Genomic DNA, 23,146 nt, shown 5'->3' on the forward strand with positions numbered 1-23,146 from the left:
ATCATCACCATCATCTCCACCTGAGGAGATACGGACTGAGCTGCAGATTCCTGCATGTGTATGATGCTGGCCTGAGGCCTCATGGTGTTGTTTTTGTAGACATTTTAAACAATCTTACTTTGGGTTTCCTGTGAGACTTTGGAAGAAAAATGCTTTCTCACAAAACAGTGGAAGAGAGTACATCTGAAACTGGTGACCAGAAATCACAAAATCATCTTATACTTAAAACAACACAAAAGACTATTAAGAGTCAGGCAGCATCTAGACTGAAGAAAATGCTTTCCCATCTCTAAAGAGATGCAGAGGACTTGTGCCTGTGACTCACACTGACCTTTAGCCTTCCCTTGTCTGGCAGAAGAGCAAGGCTGAATTGCTGTGTGTGTAGTTAATTAGTTCCAAGCCTCTTTGTGACTGCTGAGTTTCTTGGATGTGTAAGTTAATTTAGTGCATCTGTCAGGACACAGCCGGAACACCCCTTAGGCAGAGACGTGAAAATTTCTTGCAAAGACAAAGTCACCGGGTAGCATTTTGGTTTCCCTTTGTGGCTGAACAAAAGTGCAGACACCATAGTCTGGCACTAAGGTCAAATAGTTTTGGACTTGTGATTTCCTTGTGAGCAGAAGAGGGGGAAATCTCTGGAGAGAGAGAGAGAGAAAGAGAGAGAGAGACACACACACAAAAAATGGACAATTGGAAATTGACGTCTGTTTTTTCCACCCAAGCCCCCTGTCTTCCATGGATGACACACAATGTATTGATGGATTTGAATAAGTAGATTGTACTGTAACTTAAGAAAGATATTGGTTTTTTAACTTCAGTGGTATGCTAACCTACATTCTCAACAATCCCTCAGAAAGGCCAAATATCCTCTGTATTTAATTGATCTCTGAATGGGAATAATTGATTTGAACAAGTAAATTGTATGTAACTATGGCAAGTATAATACAATGTAGTTTGGAATGGCATATATATGCTTTTCTCTAGTCTGTGAACAGAGACAGCCAAATGCTCTATGTCAAAGAAGATGATGTCCCAAGATGCTTCCATGCTTGAGAGGACAGGCAGGGGGCAGAAGGGCAAAGTCTCAGCTAACTGCTGTCAGCAATTGATTATCTATTTGATCATTATTCTCTTAACTAGCTTCAAAGCCCGTTCCTAAGAATGGGCCCTGAAAGGGCCCCCCTCCTCTGGCCCCTGGCCAGGCAGCTTAAGGTGGCTTTGGGCCACAGCTTGCAGCCAAATCAAGTGGGGTGGGCGAGGCCTTGGCAGCTTGTTAGCAGGGCCAGCTCCTTAGCAAGCAAACAGCAGGCCAGGAGGCCCTCCACCATGACCCTTTGCCCAGGGCCCTCTTACCTGCTGCTGGCTCCAGGCACTGAGGCATCTGAGAGCAAAGAGTCGAGAGTCCAGGGCTGGAGGGCGGGAGCCTCAGGGGCAGGGCCAATCAGGGCAAAGCTGGCTGCACCCTGATTGACCCTATTCCAACTTGGACAGCCGGAAACGTCTCACCCCCTAGGCTGTTTCAGAAATATATAGAGGAACAGCAATGGATAAGGATATGGCTTATTTATTGTACATGAAATGTTTTCCATGCAATTCAATCTCAAGAGACCACAAACAAATCCAAATTGCTTTTTTTCTATTTATCTCTGGAATTTAACCATTTTCATTATGCTGTATGTTAATTTATACTATTGCACTCTGCACTTCCATTCCATTATATTGTATCTGAGAAAATGTGTGTGCACACGAAAGCTCATACTGTGAATAAAACTTGGTTAGTCTTAAAAGTGCCACTGTGCTCTAAGGGCATTTCCTTGTGCAAAAAATGTAGGCGGCATATTCTGGCCCCTCCACATGACATCACCTACATCTAGAGGCTGCCCAGAAGCTGGCTTGTGATATCACCATTTTTAACTTGCGATTTCAGGAATCGAGAAAAGTGGATTCACTGACCTTAAATGTGTGAGCTTCCAGCGAACAACCAGCAGGCAACCAGCAAAAAGAACATATGGAGGATAAAATGTGCAGTAATCTGCCCAGTTTTGTCCTGCCCTCGCATCCACCTCCCTCTCCCTCACTCCTGGGCACAGGAATTTTTTTCTTTTAAAAAATGGTGCCATGCGCAGAGCAATATATAGGCAGATGTCTGTAGGCGAATCTAGCAATACAGATAAGCATTTCATATCCAGTAATGTAACACACAGCAAGCATCTCAAACGTCCATGCTCCCAAAATTAGGAATGATTAAAATGTATTAGTCTTTGGTGACATTACTAGACTGTTGGCGATAAGCAGCAAGCACCATCACAACCTGTCCGTTTCCTCAAATTGTTGATGCTTTGCCATCCTCAAATGTGCACATTATTTTCAAGAACCAAGGTACAAATTGGAGCATCCCTGTACCCTTGCTTATTAACCATTTGGGGGCGGCTCACATGCCATTTTAATTTTTCCACTTTTAAGTGAGCAGCAATGCGTGTCCGCTTACCTGCTACCACAAGAAATGGCAGCGACCACATGGTCCACGGACAAAAGAAACATTGCTCTTCAGCTTTCAAGTAGACTCGTGATCCCATCAGGCCAGTCTCCTTGGCCAGCAATGCTCAAGATCCAAGAGTCAAGAATTCTCTATGATGCCGGGCATACACATAGCAACTAATAAGTCATAATTTAAAAAAAATATTAGGCCATTGCTGGACCTTTAAACACCAACCAGATATACCAGGAGGGGATTGGTTGCCTAAAGTGATTGACAGGATGATGCGCGGCAAGTATAAGGCACATTGCTCTCTCTTCTGCCTTTTCCAATGGCTAACGAGGAGGGTAAAATGCATGAAACAATGTCTGGAAAAGGTGAGACAGCTTGATGACGAGGAGGAGCGGTGAGGTGCGATATACTATTGCATGATTGCTATTTTGTCGCTATTTTGTCGCTATTTTGACCGATGTGCAGAAATGCCCGAAATTTCTTCAAACTGGAATGAATTTGTGTTTATATATACAATTATCTTGAGAAGGTAGAATTTTCCTGAGAGATAACCATTTTATCTATTAAAAGTAGTTGATTAAGCATGGGCTCGGTGCTCGGTCTGGTACTTTTTAACATATTTATTAATGATCTCGATGAGGGGGTGGAGGGACTACTCATCAAGTTTGCAGATGACACCAAATTGGGAGGACTGGCAAATACTCCAGAAGATAGAGACAGAGTTCAACGAGATCTGAACACAATGGAAAAATGGGCAAATGAGAACAAGATGCAATTTAATAAAGATAAGTGTAAAGTTCTGCATCTGGATGCTTTGGGCTGATCCTGCGTTGAGCAGGGGGTTGGACTAGATGGCCTGTATGGCCCCTTCCAACTCTATGATTCTACGATTCAATGATTCTATGATTCTATGTGCTTAAAACTTTCCAGTTGAAATAATTAGGATCTAAAGTGCTTGAATTTGCCTGAATTATACCTGAAGAAGAAACTCAAATACTTTGGCTACCTCATGAGAAGGAAGGACTCCCTGGAGAAGAGCCTAATGCTGGGAGCGATTGAGGGCAAAAGAAGAAGGGGACCACAGAGAATGAGGTGGCTGGATGGAGTCACTGAAGCAGTCGGTGCGAACTTAAATGGACTCTGGGGAATGGTAGAGGACAGGAAGGCCTGGGGGATCATTGTCCATGAGGTCACATTGGGTCAGATATGACTTCGCACATAACAACAACAAATTTAAACCTTTCTTCCTTACTGAAGTCTTTTTGTGAAATTTATTTGGCCTAACAGAATTAAATTCATATGAATCCTTATATGTGCAAAACACATACTCGATCACTGTACTGATGCTCCCATCCCTTATACAATTAACTTTAATGACATTTTAATCAGCTTAATTGTCCATCATTATTAAAACATATTATATTATTTGAAAACACCTTTTGGTTGCTCTGAGTGGTTTAGGAGTTTCCTATCTTTGTACCACTGAACATTTTGCTATATCAGGAAGGCCCAATGCTTCATTTTTTAAAAACGAGAGTACTAAGAGACATAACTATATCATTGCTTCATATGTTCTAGGTCTAAAGCTTAGTACTGAAAATACATTCTGAAGTCAAGTCTTGATAATTCCTGGCACAAATAAAGCCTGAAAAATCTCATTCTTTTATGATATTCTGCTGTTTCCTATGAAATTAACACATGGAAGGAAGCGGGTGGTTTATTTTATTGCTCTCTTGCCTTGTGTGTTTTATTTTAAAACAGATCTCAAATAGGCTTAGGATAATACATCCATTAGTGTAAAGTTTTTAAAAATGCTGCTGTTTTATTTTTTATACAAACTAAAACACCAGAGGTCATTGAATCCTATATTAAATACATAAATTAAAAAATAACCATCCATAAAACTTTACATACAATAAGGATTCTCATCTACCCGTTAATACATACAGTACATATACATGGCCAGCAGTGCTTATCAAAGGGTTGTTCTGCCAAATAATTTACAGTTTCTTCTGGAATTATAGACACAAAAATGGTAGCAAGTTATATACAGAGGTCAGATGCCATAGAGAGAAAGCAGGACTCTGCCAAGTAGTCAAGCAGTTTGCTGAATCTAAACTCGGTGGAATAAAAAGTGTCTGACTAGCTCAATCCAAATGGGATACAGTAGACAGAAATGCTTTGGTGATTCAATGTACGTTCATGCTGCTCTTGAGCTGCAAATTGAAAGGTTTACCATACTTGCAAGTGACCAAGTGGTACGTCCCTAGTATGTCAAAACAGAAAGCTTATACTTGTGATATGTAGGAATATAATACTGATAATTTGTGAGCCTAACTTTTGCCCATTTGTCTCTGAAAGCACCTTCTCCTAACCTGCATGGCACAAGACTAATCTGAAAGATCACTTTCTACACTCTTGGTCAATGAGACTGAGGAACCACATGGCAAAAAAGAGCAGGAAAAGAGCCACAGGGCACTGATAGTAAAAAGAAAATTAGTGAGATGCCAAACTGAAACATGAGGAGCTTCTAGGGGTGGGTGGCACCATCTTGCTCCACTGCAGGAAAAGGTTCAGAGAACATGGGTTTTCATCTGAATGTTCCAGAATCTGTTTTCAGATCTGGAGGCCCTGATTCCACCTTTGAATTTTCCAGAAATCAGTTGTGGATCTGGAAGATTCCATGACACATTGGACCAAGCCATACATGCACAGAAATCTTCTGCATGCAATAACATCTGTGTGTCCTGTCACTGCATAATGCCTCTACACGTAAACACCAAGACCTACTACAGAAGCCAGAATAGCACTGGAGTCTGGAAAGTTCTTTGACTGGAGTTTCACCATCGGAAGACCTCCAGAACTGTCACCAAATTAAGCAGGAGTCCTCAGCTTCATATCTTCAGTCTTGGATTTGGAAGTACATTTTTATAAGATATCTAACAGCATCCTACTATTTACATTATATGTACAAAAGTAAATGTATGCATTTTTCATACATACAAAATTTCAGTGGTGAACTAAATTTTATCTGGCTGACAGTAGGGGGTTGCAGAGTTAGTGTCAAGAAGTAGATATTAGGCACAGATTGTGTTGCACTGAGGGGAAAGAAAATCCCCCTTCCAACTTTTCCCCCTTCAAGTCTCCAGATCACTCAATTCTATGCATAACAGAATTTTCACCAAGTTGCTCTGAACCTGTCACCAAGGTTGTCCTTCTCCAGAGTCTTCATCAAAAGATTGGCTGTATGTTATTAGATAAAGTGGGATGAGCATGCATACACAAATAACATATTGTAATACCAAAGACAGAGCTTAGAACATGAAAGCTTTTTTCAGCATACTATGCTATGGAACAAAATTAGTCCCATCTTTCTGTACCATTAAATTGAGATGCATCAGAGTTTAGACATTTGTTTAAATGGAAATAGGAATACATCATATAACAAGAATGGTGTGACACAAAACAAACAGTCATACAATGCCAAAGCAACCTTGGCTGAAACAAAGATCTATGCCTATGATTCTTTATCCAGACAAAGTATGAACCAAGGAACCCAAATGGCAAAAACACATTAAAATGAATGGCATAGGTATGTAGATTACAAGTTATCTAGCGACCCCTGCAGGAAGAGTTACAGTGGTAGGCATATATATGATTAAGTAATGTTAGACAATCATTACCTAATGAGAATCAGGACAATAATGTTCACATTAGGATTTTTTTAAAAAATTGAAGTAATATAATCAGGGTAACTGCCATACGGGTGCACAAGGCAATTTCTGCCCCCCACCCCACCCCCGATGGCAACTGTGGGTTTAAATGCAGAAATGGATGCTTAAAAATCAGTCTGGTAATAATGTGCACTTTTTAAAAGGACATAGCAAAAATGGCATCAGAAGACTCCGTGGTACACAACAGATCATGTTGTAGCATTCTGGGCTGCTACTGCAGAATCTGGAAGGTCCTCTTGAGAGCTGACAGTTTCCTGTGCCAGATCCACAAACTCATGACCATGATAGAGAAATCCTATTACAACGTTAGAGGTGTACCTTCACTGTCATTGTGCCTATGTACAGATTCAACAATCATTTGCTCATTGTACGTTTTGTGGATGCAGTGCAACATATTCTAATAGTCACTTTTGTTTTACATTGCAAATGTTGCATCACCACTTTAAAGGGGAAGCATACAAATGATAGCTGCAGGAACTTATCTTGTGTTTATGGAAAGGGGAATTTGGACCAATGGAATGAACAACACTCTCTTCCTATGGAACAGGAACTATTTGGGGTACTAAAGATTTCTTCCACCCTAATTATAGAGCCACAAACAATTTGAAAGGGTGCACCACAGATAATACTATCAAATAGTATAGAACAAAACTGTTTCCTTTTCTGATCACATTAGATCAATCCTTTGGAGGAACTAAGATGATGCTGTGGCTGGTGATCTCCAGCATGACCCCATTCTTCCTCCCTCAGATTTTTCAAAAATGAGAACAACGCCCCCCCTTCTAGCTGTATTCCATTATCACTATCTTTGCTAGATTTCAGAACACTCTCAGATGGAACTACCCTTTAAAAATCTATGTCAGACCATAGTTAAAGTTCTACAAACCCTGACTCGATTTGCCACCACTGCAGTTATCGAGCAGCAAGCAATCTTTGCAATATATGACAAAACTTGCAACTGTACAAGTAGCTGCTTGGTAAGTTGTTTATAAAAGCCTCCTAGGTAGTGAAGGAAATTCCCATGCACCTTAACGTGACCAGTCATTGGTGGAAGAGGAGAAGTAATATCATTTTCTTTTTCCTTAACCGTATATTGTAGATGATGACTAGCTTACCAAGAGAGTTACATGTACAGTCTGTGTAACTGGTAAGTGATTGGCTGCATTTATTCCACAAGGTTTGTCCTACTTTGTATCTGGCTACTTTGAAAAGGCAGGAAATTCATGTGTAGATCGGAAACAGTAGTGAACATATGACTATTAATATCACCAATGACACACACAGGGAAAGTACTAAGACACGCAGTATAGACAAGGCATCACATCAGCAGCAATAGCCAATAACCTGGGATTTCCAAAAAAAGGCAAAGGAAGTGGATTAATACTGCACCAGTATTCTACAAATAGACCATTCTGGTGCACTTTCTCAAATCTATGCTGTGATTAGGCAGAATCTACACACACTTTGGTAAGACAAAAACTAATTTTGAGTCCAGGACATTTTAATGAAGGAAGACAAAGCTGGATATTGGACTCCTTCCATGGGTGAAATGATGCAATTGTTCATTGAGACAGAACATGGATTTGACACAGGGAAACAACCTCTATCCTGACTTTTCATCAGATGCTATGTAACAGAAATTTATGAAGCAAAACAAACAAACAAAAAAGCTGACATGCACACCCCCCCCCTCCATCTAAAATGTTAAAATTTATTGGCAGGTTAAATTCAGTCTAGAGCTTCGGTGAAAGTTCAGTGTACCACAGCATGAATTTCCCAGATGCACTGTGGCAATACTATGTTTCCAAAAACAATCTAAGTAGATGAACAACATATGAAATGGGTGGGACCTCTGGCCCTTTAAGACAGTGGCTTCCCCAGTATGTTCTTCAGTGGAAAGATCAGAAATGGCAGGCCAGCGCCCGTGAAAGATAGCCTTCTCACTACTGATTGTTCCCTGAAAGTGCAGTTGCAAGGCCATGTATGCTGGGAGGTACAGTTTGAGAGGCAAGGGTGCAGAAGCGTAAAGATTGCACGGATAGGTTGTATTTCTTATGCAAGGTTTAATCCTGCATTAAATGTTTTGGACTTTCTTCTGATAATTTGTAACAAGATCCAATGTGTTCTTCTCCCCTGTGAAAAATGGATATCCTTCAGACTTTATGAACTCTTACAACACTTAGCATTGGTTATGACTTAGGTAATTTGTAGTGTAATTGTTCGTATCAAATAGAACGATACAAAACATAAGTGGTCCGAAACAGCTGTGAAATCAGCATTCACAGAAGTTCCATTATCTGGCATTTCCTTTTCCATAGGATGATTTCTGGCACACACACTCCATTATAGACTCTGATACTACTCTGCACGGTTTCTCTGTACCCACTGAACTGCAGGAGCAGTTTTGTGGGGCATTGAAGGCTGCAGTGGGAGGCAGGGAAATTGTCTTCTTGTAGCATGAATCTCTATTTAGGATGGGAGTCAAAAATCAAGAATTTTTTAAAAAGTGGAAATGAAGCCCACATGACTGAATGAGGAGAAAAGATCAGGAGTTCAGTAGCACCTTAAAGACTAACAAAATTTTGTGGCTGGGTATGAGCTTTCATGAGTCACTGCTCACTTTTCAGTCACAGCGAATCCATCTGTCCTTATATCTTAGGGGCAGAGCTATCAGATGCCAAATGATAAGAGCAGGGGAATGACAAGAGCAGGTGTGATTGGATGAGGTGTGATATGCAGAGGAGCAGTAAGCATGGAGAAATCAGCATTAGGAAACCTAAGTCTTGATTCAGTCCAAGATGCATTGTCTTCAGATTTATTATCAGTTGCACTTCAGCAGTCTCTCTAATTTCCCCCACTGATTTTTGAATTTTGTGATTTGTCTGACATTAGAAACCAAAAACAGCAAACAAACAAACAAAAACAAACCAGTGGAGGTTTTAACCTTTCAGAATAATTACTTACTGACCTCAGTCCAGTGGTATCTTTAAGACCAACAATGATTTTGAGGTTCCTCAGTCTGAGGAAGAGTGCTTGCACTCGAAAGCTCACACCTTGAATAAATCTTTGTTGGTCTTAAAGGTGCCACTGGACTCTAATTTTTATTATTATTATTATTTAATTTTTAGACTGCCCTTCTCCCAATAGGTCTCAGGGCGGTTTACAACATAAATAGTTAAAACACAATAAAATCCCCATAAAACCCCCAATTAAAAGTTACATATAACATATAGCGGTGGTGGTCACAATTCTGATCTTAGTTCAGCCTGGTGAATAATGTTCAGAAGAGGGTGGCACCAATACAATAGATCTAACCATGATCTCAATGTTAGAGATCTCAATATTGGAGGGGATCCTCTGATGGATTAGTGGGAGAGCTGCCCTGGCCTCAACCATATACCTGGCGGAAGAGCTCCGTCTTACAGGCCCTGCGGAAAGCTGGTAGATCCCGCAGGGCCCTTAGCTCTTCTGGGAGCTCATTCCACCAGGTTGGGGCCAGGACTGAAAAGGCCCTGGCCCGGGTTGAGGCCAGGCAAACATCCCGTGGGCCCGGGACAACCAGTAAATTCATACCCACAGAGCGGAGTGCCCTGCGGGGGGCATAAGCAACCAAGCGGTCCCACAGGTATACGGGACCCAGGCCGCGTATAGCCTTAAAGGTCAATACCAATACCTTGAATCTGATTCGGAAACAGACTGGTAACCAATGCAGATGACAAAGCACCGGCTGTGGGCCCTCAAGGTGTTCTAGTGAGGACCCTGGCAGCCGCATTTTGGACCAGCTGTAACTTCCGAGTCAAAGACAAGGGAAGGCCCGCGTAGAGCGAGTTACAGAAGTCTAATCTGGAAGTGACTGTTGCATGGATCACTGTGGTCAGGTGTTCCGAGGACAGGTAGGGCGCTAGTAGCCGGGCTTTTTGTTTTATTGTGCTGCTTTAAACCAACACATTTACCCACTTGAATCTTACTGACCTAAGCTATAAGGACAGATGCTCATATTCTAGCTGTATCTGAAGAAGTAAGCTGTGATTCACGAAAGCTCATACACTGCCACAGTTTGTTTGTTTTTAAGATGGTACTGGACTCCTGCACTTTTCTGCTGCTACAGACAGATTAACCTTGATCAAAGACTGAATTATTAGTTGCTGTCTGTATGCCCTGCCTTACTGGTCTAAAGCCTGGAAAATCGCAATATTTCCACTACAAAAACACATCTGTGATATACAGCTGGCCAATGAATATTTTCAAGTGGCTATTGCTGCATGTTCAGCAATATTACCATAATGAAAGGGGTAAAAATGATGACATTCATCCACCATCATTATGAGAGAGTGCTGTTCATCCATTGCAGTACAAATTTTCTTCATTGTATGAAGAATTGATAGGAAAGCCTCAGCTTTTCAAGATTATATCAGAACAGGCAATGCACTAGGGAGCCAGGCATAATGACTTGCGGGGAGGTGGGTGCTTAAAGTGCTCTTGCGGCATTTTGACATTCAAAAGAACCCAAGGCTTTGCTATCCATCCATGCTATGTCCCTTTGATAATCCTAAGCGATACATAGCTTGAGCTCTAGGCTGCTCATCATTACAAAAATCAAACAACCACAAGCAAATGCTGGGCTTGCTTTTGCAAAGTCTCTTGAATTTATTTAAACTGTAAGAATGCACAGGGAAGAAACATCCTCCTTGTAGTGAAATGGAAGAGCAGGTCCGTGGGGTCAACAAGGAACCAAACTGTGCTAATAAATGAAAGCAGGTTCTGATGCTGCTATTAGCAAAGAGTGCCTCCATTCAAATGGATGGTTCACAGGATACAAACCAAGGACTCTAAAAGGGAAACTTCATCAGCAAGGGTCATTTCCCCAAGAAACTCTAGGAGAATTGCTAGAAGTGTATGGTAAACTGGGAGATAATGCCAAACCTTACATTAGGAACCTTTCACTCTCATATGCCTTTAGAGTATTTCTTAGATTTTCTGATTTTGGTTCATGCAGCTGGTTGAGAAAGTGGCCATGACCGGGGGAGGGTGGTGGTGGAAAGTGTTGATAAGTATTTTGCTTGGATGTTAATATGAGAGCTGAGGCAGAAGCTCTTATGGATGCGGAGGTCTGATTGACACAGGTATCAGGTTCTTCTGTGGCATAACTATGGATTAAACGGTTAGGGGATGCAGGGTTCTTCATTCGATGTAACATGTCTAACGCGCTGTCCTTCATGGAAGGATCCTGATGACAGATAAGGCTACCATGTTGTCAGGCATCCTCAAGAGCACTGTCAGCCATTCTCATCAGGTTGACTCTCTGCACCTTTCTTTTCCTTGCTACTTCAGGCAGCAGCATGGTCATGTCCAAACTGTATCCATCCCACTGCCAAGTTTTACCCATCGTGAAACAAAAACAGAGTACAGCTTCCCCATTTTGTTCACATTTGCTGCTGTCATTGTTCCTGAGTTTAAAATCAGAGAGAGAGAGAAAAAAAGAGTCCCTGTATTGAGAAAGCCAGACTTTCCAACTTGACTGTTTTATTGTCCCCATAGAATTCTGAATACATTTCTTTTCCTCTGTTCCCTTCAGTATTGAAGACTTTCATGGGAAGTTGGTATTATGTTTAAAATAATCCCCCTGCACAGCAGGGATAGATTGTTCATAGTAACTTTGGTTCCTTGCCTCACATACCTTCATTCAATCTACTGAATGTGGTTTCCTGCTGTTTCTTTACCTAAAAACTGAATTCTAGTGATGTACGCTGATGGGATACTCCTTTCCCCCTTACAGAATTTCATTGAGTGCAGCATATGTTGTAGTTTTAGACAGGAACTGTCAAGTAACAAATCTTGAATAATGGCTTTGAACTACATGGTGGGTGTGGGCTCGGCTACAGAGTGTTGCTTTGTTGTGAAGTGGCTGTAAACAGTGTTCTCTCCTTCATGGGTTTGGAAGCATCTGCCCTTTTGAGGACTTTTCAGTGTATTTCAGTCACTCTAGAAAGGAAGGAAAATAATGTCAAAATTTTCTAGTCCCATAAACCTGCACAAAAGGGTGATATAGACATTTAATAATAATAATAAAAAACAATAAACATTTTCTTGCTTACACCAGTATCTAGTCAGTGATCCTCATGAAAGCATCCACTGATTTCTCATCCTTAGTTCATTAATAGCGACAGACAATTTTTTAACTTAAGAATGTAAGGATTGTGCAAATGGTTATACTGAGTCTTTGGATTTCATCATTAGAAAACTACAAGTGTAGACCCACAATACTGGCTGGAGAACGGATTCCCTCACCTCCCAGCTTTCTTGCTGAACCTCTGTCCAAAGCAATTCCAAGGCCTGTGCCTCCACTGCTTACAGGTCTGCTCTGACTCCCAGGCTGCTCCTCCAGCAACAGCATGTCTCCTGGGCTGCAGTGGCAGCATGTCTGGTGCATATCTTGACCTGCATCAGTGGCAGCATGCCCAAAATGACACCTGGACTGCATGCTGCTGCAGGGCCCAGTAGAGGGCCCCAGGCTGCAGAGCCACGGCCATCACCAGAACCAGTGCAGAGCCCTGTGTTGCCCAGCCACTGTCCAGCATGGCTCCCTGGATCCTATTTTACTTTTCATGGGATTTCTAAATATTTCAGATTTTGCTGCAAACCTGAGAAATGCCCCAAGTTTGAAGAAAAATCTGTTCAGTCTCCATGCAGTTGGGGGCCACACACAGCTAATAGGATATAGATATCCTCTTCCCTTAAGCTTATCTATAGCTCTCATGCTATCTGTTTATACATTTTTATCCAACCTGCCTCCAAAGAACTCAGGATGTCATTATTCCTTCTCTATATAATAATGGACATGGACAGCAAACTTTAAGGTGAATTAAATGTCAACTGTCACATCCGCTGCTCCGATGCTTGCAGCAATGTTGCTCAGAATGCTGGGAGGGGGGGGGGATACATTCCTGTGATGTGAAACAGCTGCATAGGGTATAGTTTCAGCAATGTTCTAATGGAGGTGTGTTAACGGCATCTCCATTTCTTCTGTAAAATTGCCATATGAGTGAAGGAGGTAGCAACCATCAACTATCAGTTGACTGCCTCTGTTAAGCTCATGTGCTAATGCACCTTGAAAAACCAGTTACATTCCTGAGGAAGACTCATTAGGCCTCTCTGTTGACCCTGCCACTCCTACTGAGGCCTTGTTCCTCACCTTTTTCTTTCAGAAATCTCTGATGTGGATCGACAATGAATGACCTGTCATGGCATTGCTGTACCACTTTTTGGCTACTTCATATCCAGTTTATGCGTTTCTGTTTTTCTGTATCTTACTTGACCTCAGAAGTCTATAGTCCTAGATCCACAAGAGACCATATATACACACATACAGAGAAATTTATTCAGGGCACAATTGCTTAAAAAAATTATTGGGTAGACATTCCAGGTTTGGTACTTTTTCCTGTAGCTGCCATTTTCTAAATTGGCAAATCTGGTTATTTTGATATTTAAAATTCACTTAGAATGCTTATCTTGATTTCAAAATATATGCTTTTTGAGGTCAATTAGTTGTGGATACAGCCATTTTTCCTGTAGCCACTGTTCTGCAAGATGGTGGTTTCACTTTCTTTTAGGATGCTCATATTGTTATCAAACGGTATGTTTTGGGGCAATAAAACTGTATATAAAAGGCTAACATGGAATATGGAAAGTAACTGGAGCTTGGGTGAAGTTTGAATGTACTAAAAACATGTTTGCATGCACATATGTAATACACAAGCATAAATCAGGGCACCATGAGTAACTGCAGTTTGGTAGCACACACTGTGAGCCTCTTGTGGTGCAGAGTGGTAAGGCAGCAGAAATGCAGCCTGAAAGCTTTGCCCATGAGGCTGGGAGTTCAATCCCAGCAGCCGGCTCAAGGTTGACTCAGCCTTCCATCCTTCCGAGGTCGGTAAAATGAGTACCAAGCTTGCCGGGGGGTAAATGGTAATGACTGGGGAAGGCACAGGCAAACCACCCCGTATTGAGTCTGCCATGAAAACGCTGGAGGGCGTCACCCCAAGGGTCAAACATGACTCGGTGCTTGCACAGGGGATACTTTTACCTTTACCTTTAGCACATACTGTAAAAAACCAACTTGGTGTGTGAAATGGTCCTTTGTAAAAGGTGTAAAAGCCACTTCATGTGTTCCTGTATTTCTTTCTTTCTTTCTTTCTTTCTTTCTTTCTTTCTTTCTTTCTTTCTTTCTTTCTTTCTTTCTTTCTTTCTTTCTTTCTTTCTTTCTTTCTTTCTTTCTTTCTTTCTTTCTTTCTTTCTTTCTTATTTATTTTCTTAGATTTTTATACTGCCCTCCCATATGGCCCAGGGCGGTTTACATGGGAACACTGGGATACTTAGAACATTCTGTATCTTACTTGACTTCAGAAGTGCATTGAATAAACATTGATAAGCAGTGATTCTTTCACTGTGAACATGCTGTTGTAGGGAAATAAAGCATACTGTCTTACCTTCTCAAGAGGCACAATGACATCAAGGCCAAAGAATAAAGGCAAGAGAGAAGAACAAGAACAGAAAAAGAAACTGCAGAAAGGGAGGGAAAAGAAGATATTAGGTTGCATTGTTTCTTAAATTATTTTGTTGAGCTTGTTACTGATATAATTACTCCCCAATGTCCATGACATAATAATGTATTATGGTACCATTATATTTATTTATTTATTTATTCACATTTATATTCCCCTCTCCCCGAAAGCTCAGGGCAGTTTACATTGAACTGAGAACTATACAAGAAACAATCCATGCATATAAATAATTATAACATTAATATTATTAACTGACTAGCAAGAAAGCCCACTGCAACCAGGAATACAATGGGCGCTAGGACCCAGGGGACACCGGCAGGCACAGATCTCTCTCTCTGTCTCTCTCTCTCTCAGCAAGAGCCAGATGAAGTAATCAGGGCTCCTTGTAGCAGGGAAGCAAGGGTCGTTGGCAGTTTGTCTCTGTCTGTCTGTCTCTCTCCCTCCCAGCAGGAGACATAGCAGGTAACCAGGGGTCGTTTGTGGTTTGGCAGAGCTCTCTGCGTCTCTGTGTTTCTCTCTCAGGCATCTGAGAGCAAAGTGGCTAGCATCCAGGCAAGGAGGGTGGGAGCTGGCCACACCCTGATTGGCCCTATTCCATCTCGGACAGCCAGGACACTCTCCGCACCCAGGGCTGTTTCACAAATATTAAGAAGAACAATAGATAAGGATAATAGCAAGGTAACCATACAACATCAAACAGTAATAGTGCAAACAGGTCCAGGAGCAGAATGCCTTGATGGATTTCTGGGGGGGGGGGCTGCAGATGTTGTTGGTTGTGCCTGGTGGAAGAGTTCCCTTTTGTAGACCCTGCAAAACTGTTTTAGCTCCGTCAGGGCCCTGAACTCCTCTGGGAGCTAATTCCACCAGGGAATTCCAAAGGGAATTTTCTTTTATTGTCACCACCCTGGGGGGCGTGATGAGATCAAAGCCCATTTCTTCCCCATCCATCTCCATTGCTTCCCAGAATATAATTTTGGACTCTCCCTATCTAGTTGTTGATAATGTTTGAAGTCTTCCCACTTTCCCAGGGATCCCATGGGGAGGATGCGAGGTCTGGAGTTATATGTTGTATCACATGCCATTTGCTTCAATTTCGACAATGCCTGGCTGAGTGTACTTGCTTACTCACTAAAAGAAATCTTTTGCTTCAAGTCAAGGGCTTGCTTTCCTGGGTAACTGAAGATCCTCACAGAAGTGTATGTGTTAAGACAACATAACCTGACTAATTATCAGTGGCCATCCTTCCTGTTTATGCATCTGTGTTTATACATTTTATTAATTAAAATGGTTTTATATATTTATTTATATTTTAAGGCATGTTTTTATTTTGTGATCATTTGCTGTCTTGGGGATCCTAAATTGGGTGGAATGGGAGCATACAAATCTTTTAAATAAACAAACGAAGTTGTAGTCTAGACACTCTAAGGTAGCGATCCCCAACCTGTGGGCTACGGACCACAGGTGGTCCGTCAACTAATTGGAGGTGGGCCGCGAAGGACACCTCCTCCCCCTCCGGCTCTTTACTTCATCCCCCCCTTTACAACACACTTCGGGTGTCATTGTCTCCCATCACTCTATGAAAATAAAATGTTCCTTATGTTCATTGTTGTGGTGTGTCTGTATCTTATTTTGAAGGGATGTTTAAACATTACCATAGTGATCAGAGAGCTCTAGGGCAGTGGTTGAGAGTAGAGGAGTAAACTACCCCCCCCCCCACCGGGCCTCAGTAAAATTGTCAAGTGTTGAGTGGTCCCCGGTGATAAAAAGGTTGGGGACCACTGCTCTAAGGTGCTTTACGCTGAGTTCTCTTTGAAAATTTCTTAGAAATGGAAACTGGTCCAGACGTGCCTCAGATTTGTCTTCATAGACTTCCGTTTTCTGGGTTCAATTAAAAATGTTGGCTTTGACTTTAAAAACCTAAACAGGCTGAGGTCAAGTATCTCAAAGAATTGTCTTCTCCATCATGAGCCCACTCCACTGGAACAGTCCATTGCCCTTAGAGATTCAACAGATGGCTCTGAGCGATTGGGCCTTGGCAGTGGCAGCACAATGTTTTCCAAACATTTTTAGAAGACTGAAACCAAAGGAAGACTGAAGCTTTGCACACATGCCAGAAACACCGTATGTAGTCCTTCAAATGAATAAGGGGACTTTTAGTCATGTTGTAGATGTATTTGGCTGATGGCCAGTTCTGGTTTCTGTTGATGTGAGGTTTTTGGTTTGTTAGCATTTAACTGGTTAGCTTTATATGTATTAACAGGATAATAATTTCAATAGGAACAGTTTATTTTGTAGTGGAATCAATAAAATGAAAAATGCTAAAACATGTTACTGATTTAAAAAGTTAGAATGGGTAACATCTGAAAATACGTAAATCTGCTGTACTTTGTCTTTTTAAATATATAAAACAACCAACCTTTTCTTCTAAATCCTTGATCTGTCTCTTCTGGATATCAGTTTTATCTTCTAAATCGCGGATCCTCTAATAAATGAATGAATAAACAAACAAACAAACCCAAAAGTAGGTTGGATGAACATTGGTTAAGCAAAATTTATTCAGTGTTTTCAAGTAGCTGTAACTTCAGTGGAACATAAGCCATCGCACTATGGGGTCATATTAGGATTCTATGAGAGTGAAATTTGTGCTTACTTTTGTAATATCAACATGATTTAACAATAATTTAGCTGGATTGTGTTTGTTGTTTTTCAGATCATAAATCAAGGACAATGGATAAATGACTGCACATTTTTGCCCAGTAAAGCTGCATAGATTTCTTCTGTAATCTGCATCTCACCTGATGTGCCTGCTGAAGCAATTCCATCCTCTCCTGTAGGATCTGGCAGTCATATTCTCTGCTTTTTCTCAACATTTGTCTTCTTAATTTTTCTACAGCAGTCCTCAGTTCTTCTTGCTGTTTCTCACTCAGCAATTCTCCAAACTTTATCACAGTTTCTTGCTGCAAAGCATTGTACAAGGTAGCTTCAAGCTCCTGGATTCTCTAATCAACAGAACAGCAAAAAATGGTTATGGAATACAGCCTGACAGGAATTGTGTGGGCGTCAACCTACACTTTTGATTCCAGAAAATAGCTTTATATTCTGATATAGAAGTCAGATAGAATTCAGAAGTCAAGATGAAAATGGAAATGCCATGACATTTATCTATAGCTATATATTACAATCTGTAGATGTAATAACTATGTGTGGACTATGTGATGGGATCTGTGGATTCTTAGAGCCACTCCCTGTCTGGCTGTCATGGCGGAGTGTTCTGGGAGCCATGGCTGTGTGGTGGAAGTCTGTGGGAGAGCCTCTGGGGCCAGCTGTGGTGATGGAAGATGCCAGGAGTCCCTCTTGACTTTGAGCATCTCCCAGGTTCCATTGCTATTGCTGCAGGTGGGTGGTGGAGCTTGAAGTTGTGATGGTGGGGATGGGAGAGGAATAGGATTCTCCCCCCTGTGAATCTCATGGGCTTCCCAGCAGTGTCTAAATTTTAAACAGTGCTGAAAAGCACATTTAGGTTCTTCCATTCACTTCAATGGTAAAGGCAGTGGCATGTACACGGGACTACGGCTTGGATCCCACAAATTTCTACTGGAAGACACAGATGGTCCAAGGTCTTCCCAACACTGTCCTCACCATGAAACTGTTTTATTCCTGGGGTGTAAGGATTTGTGCATACTAGTAGCAGCACAGGCCAGGCTGCTGCATTGAGGATAGGGGACAAGGTAGATCTCCTCAAAGAAGGGGAAGCAACAACTTCACCCCCTTCTCCCTCTCCACTGCATCAGCACAACCTGTGTTCCAAGAGACAAAGGGCTCCAGGGGAATGGGAGAGTAGAGAAGATGCCATGACCCTTGTGCCCATAGATCACAGGACTCCTCTAAGTAAATGAATGAAAAAGGCTTTATGCCTGTGAGAGCTCCAGATGTGTAGGCAGAAATATCACCATATACAGGATTGATTTTTTTTCTTACCCTGTGTAAGAAAATTGTAATATTTTAATCTGAACATCCTGTCAGTTTGGTGCCTATAGCTGGAAAAAGTCTCAAGCTGATGATGGCAAAACGATATAATGTTCAAAACTATTTCACAATAGATTCCCAGGTATAGTCTGTTTTCGATATCTTCATCAGTGATATTCTCAATATTGTAATAACTCAGTCTTCTCTAATAGTGTCTTTATGATTGTTGGAAATAACTTAGTTCAATCCCAAATAGGTTGCATAATATCCAAATTAGTAGGGGTTGTCAGGAACCAGGCTGAGCCTAGCCTGCAGAGTCCGTGCTAAAGACACATCCGATATCCAACAGGTAATTGTAAATCCAAAGAGAGCTTTATTAAACAGAGTCCACAGAACGCTAAAGCAAGCCAAGATCTTCCTAAGCAAAGATCTTGATAATAACAAAGATCAATGGGAAACCCAGGGCAGATATAGGGCCCTGTTCATAAGGGAGGGGTACACAGGCATTTTGGCGGGAGAGCGAAAGGGCAGCAAAGGTGAGTTGATTCACAGGGTACAAATGGTCAGGAATCTAATGTCACCAGGAATCTAGTGTCACCAGTACGCTGATGATACCCAGCTCTATCTCTTGATGGATGGCCGGCCAGATCTCCCCCCAGAAAAATTCGCCAGTTGTTTGGAAGCAGTGGCTGGATGGATCAGGAAGAGCCGCCTGAGACTCAACCCCTCTAAGACGGAGGTCCTTTGGCTAGGCCGAAGGGAGCAGGAACAGGAAGCGCGTCTTCCCTGCCTGGACGGGGTACAATTGTCATCTGTGCCCCAAGCCAGGAATTTGGGAGTGATTCTGGATGCCTCACTTTCCATGGAGGCCCAGGTCACTAAGGTAGCCCGGACGGCGTTTCTCCATCTACGCCAAGCTCGGCTACTAGCGCCCTACCTGCCCCCGGAACACCTGGCCACTGTGATCCATGCAACGGTTACTTCTAGATTAGACTTCTGTAACTCGCTCTACGCGGGCCTACCCTTGTCTCTAACCCGGAAGTTACAGCTGGTACAGAATGCAGCTGCACGGGTCCTCACTAAATCATCTTGGAGGTCCCATGTTCAGCCTCTGCTGAAGCAGCTGCACTGGTTGCCAGTTTGTTTCCGGATCAGGTTCAAGGTTTTGGTACTAACCTTTAAGACTATACGCGGCTTGGGTCCTGCATACTTGAGGGACCGCCTATCTCCTTATGCCCCCCGCAGGGCACTTCGCTCTGCGGGTAAGAATCTGCTGATGATCCCAGGACCCCGGGAGGCACGCCTGGCCTCGACAAGGGCCACGGCCTTTTCGGTCTGGCCCCTACCTGGTGGAATGAGCTCCCTGAAGAGCTGCGGGCCCTGTCGGAGCTCTCTGAGTTCCGCAGAGCCTGCAAAACGGAGCTCTTCCGCCAGGCGTTTGTCTAAGGCCGGGTGATGGCCCGGGGCTAAGATCGGACCCCTCTCCCCGGAGGGGGGAGGCCAGTACTAAACTGACCTGGTTCCCCAGAGTGTTCCATCCTATGCCCAATTATCCTCCGTTCCCTTCTGCTCATCCAGTGGGCCTGTACGGGAATAGTTTTAATCGCCATCATTGTGACTTAGTCATTGTTTTAATGGGGTTTTAATGGGGTTTTAATGGGGAATTTTAATGGTTAATATATTGTATTTGTATTAAAATGTTGTGAACCGCCGCGAGCCGGTTTCCGAGAGCGGCGGTCATACAAATCAAATAAATAATAATAAAATAATAATAAATAATAATAATCTAAGTTGTTACCAAGTTGTTGAGACTGGACTGTCTCCACAAGGACACTTATAGTGAGATTGATACATCAACAACGGAAGGCTCCTGCTGGGAAAGGGAAGGGAGGCTTGGAGCCTACAAACAGATTTACAATTTTATGGCCTCGAATCCCCCAGGCTGGTGAGAAACGAAAGTAGAGTGAGAAATGAAACTTAGATGGCATGAATCAGGGTTCATGACAGGGGTTCATCGCAATGTGTAATTACAGCATGACATTATATCACTTCGCCATCGCCAGCTTGAGTCTTTTTTCTTCTACTTTATTACAGCTGACGGATTTTAACCTGTTGCATGGCGTCTATAGCTGGCAAAATTTTAGAACAAATCATTAAGCAGTGAGTCCTTGAGCAGCTTGAGTGAATGGCTGCAATTACTAAGAGTCAACATGGCTTACTCAAGAACAAGTCATGTCAGACGAACCTCCCTTTCTCTCTCTCTCTCTCTCTCTCTCTCTCTCTCTCTCTCTCTTTCTTTTGAGAAAGTTACTACCTTGCTAGATCAGGGGAATGCTGTGAACATAGTTTACCTTGATAAGGTTCCACATGATATTCTTATTGACAAATTGGTAAAATGCGGTATGAACCCTATTACTGTTGGGTGGATCAAGAACTGGTTGACAGATCGCACCCAAGGGGTGATTGTAAATGGTTTGTCGTCTTCTTGGAGAGGAGTGACAAGTGGAGCGCTTTAGTGATTTGTCCTCGGCCCTGCATTGTTCTATATATTTATAAACTAGGAAATAAGCCCGCTGCAGCCGAAATACAGCGGGCGCTAGCAGGGCTCTGGAGGTTGGTGGGGTGGCTCAGGAGCGTTGGAGGGCGAGTCCCCGGAGGGGAGGCTGGGCATGGGGAGGGCCATGATCGTTGGGCGGCTTGTCCGATTGGTCCCTCCGATAGTCTGTCCGGAGGAAGGGGCCAATCGGCACCCTTCCTCATCCCGGACACATCCCGCCTTCCAAGGGGTTACTCTTTTATTTAGTCCGCGGCGCCCGTGGCGCTGCGGGCTTGTGTTAAGATGATTTAGATGAAGGAATAGAGGGGGTGCTTATTAAATGTGCAGATGACACTGAACTGGGAGGTGTAGCAAACACACCAAAAAACTGAATCAGAATACAGAATAATCGTGACAGGCTAGAAAACTGGGCTAAAATGAATGAAATTAATTTCAACAATGATAGCTGTAAAATTCTTCATTTAAGTAGGAAAAATCAAATACATCACTATAGGATGGGTGAGATTTGTCTTGGCAGTGGTATGCGTGTAAAGGATCTGGGGGTCTTAGTATGAGTCAGCAGTGTGGCTCGGTGGCTAAAAAGGCAAATGAGGTTTTGAACTGTATTAAAAGAAACATAGTGTCCTGATCATGCAAGGTAATATTACCATTTTACCCCACTCTGGTTCGGCCTCACTTGGAATACTGTGTTCAGTTTTGGGCACCACAATTGAAGAAAGAAGTTTGAAAACTGGAGCATGTCCAGAGGAGGGTTACAAAGATGGTGAGGGGTTTGGAGACCAAGTTGTATGAGGAAAGATTGAGGGAAATTGGTCTGTTTAGCCTGGAGAGCACATGACTAAGAGGCGATATGATAGCCATCTTCAAATACTTGAATGGCTGTCATAAAGAAGTTGGAGCAGAGTTGTTTTCTGTTGCCCCAGAGGGTTGGACCAGCATTTTCAGCTAAACATCCAGAAGAAGTTCCTGACAGTTAGAGCAGTTCCTCAGTGGAACAGGCTTCCTCAGGAAATGGTGAGTTCTCTTTCTTTGGAAGTTTTTAATCAGAGGCTAGATAGTCACCTGACAGAAATGTTGATTTTATGAATGTAGGCAGATTGTGAGTGGATGAGCAGGAAGGGATGTGCCAGTGTTTGTATCTTGTGGCCCTTCCTTACATACCTAGAGAATTACTGATTGCCACTGTGGGATGGGAGGTGAACTTCCTCCAGGCCAGGCTGGATTTTGGAGTTTTGGTGGTAGTAGGGATAACTTCAAATTGAAATGTAATAAACAAACAAACAAACAAATACATAAAAATTGGGGTCACTATGGGTGGGTAGGTAGTTTGGAGTTCCTGCATGGTGCAGGGGGTTGGACTCTATAATTCTATGCTCAGTTCTATTAAATAATAACAGCTTACATCGAAGCCCATGCATTTAGTGGTGGTGCCACTCATGGCAGGTAACTTGACAGAGGTAGTTTATCTCTGTGTAGTGAATTAGGGTTGGGCGTGGTGGTCTCCGAATCGGCCGAATTGCTGACGCAGCCAGCGTAACTCGGCGCACACACACCTCCCCTCCTCCCTGTGGTGTGGTGCTGGCTGCATTGGCTGCCACACAGAACCCTAGTAGTGATCCTTGACCTCTTGGTGGTCTCCTATCCAAACACTAATCAGAGCAGGCTTTCTCAATCAAGGTTTTTTGAAACCCTGGGGTTTCGTGATAGCCCTGGAAAAGTTTCCTGAGTCAGTGGTAATTCATTTTTAATACATTATTTAAATTTGTGAAACTTTTATCAGGTGATACGACCATATATGGTCATGTTGATTCCCTTTCCCAAAACGGACAATGGTAGGCCT

General features: G+C 42.5%; 1 protein-coding gene across 1 annotated transcript in view; it reads right to left on the reverse strand.

Annotated features, from left to right (window-relative positions):
- Positions 1-4,204: 4,204 nt before the first annotated feature.
- Positions 4,205-23,146, reverse strand: part of JAKMIP2 (janus kinase and microtubule interacting protein 2) — a 160,536-nt gene continuing 141,594 nt past the window's right edge. Inside the window, exons 19-22 of the mRNA XM_077327005.1 lie at positions 17,579-17,782; positions 17,200-17,265; positions 14,709-14,781; positions 4,205-12,204 (exon numbers count right to left, since the gene is read on the reverse strand). Coding sequence (XP_077183120.1) covers positions 14,731-14,781; positions 17,200-17,265; positions 17,579-17,782 — 321 coding nt within the window. The 3' untranslated portion in view covers positions 4,205-12,204; positions 14,709-14,730. The remainder of the gene's footprint in view (positions 12,205-14,708; positions 14,782-17,199; positions 17,266-17,578; positions 17,783-23,146) is intronic.

The sequence above is a fragment of the Paroedura picta genome, chromosome 3 (genome assembly GCF_049243985.1).
Source record: "Paroedura picta isolate Pp20150507F chromosome 3, Ppicta_v3.0, whole genome shotgun sequence".
NCBI classification, from domain to species: Eukaryota; Metazoa; Chordata; class Lepidosauria; order Squamata; family Gekkonidae; genus Paroedura; species Paroedura picta.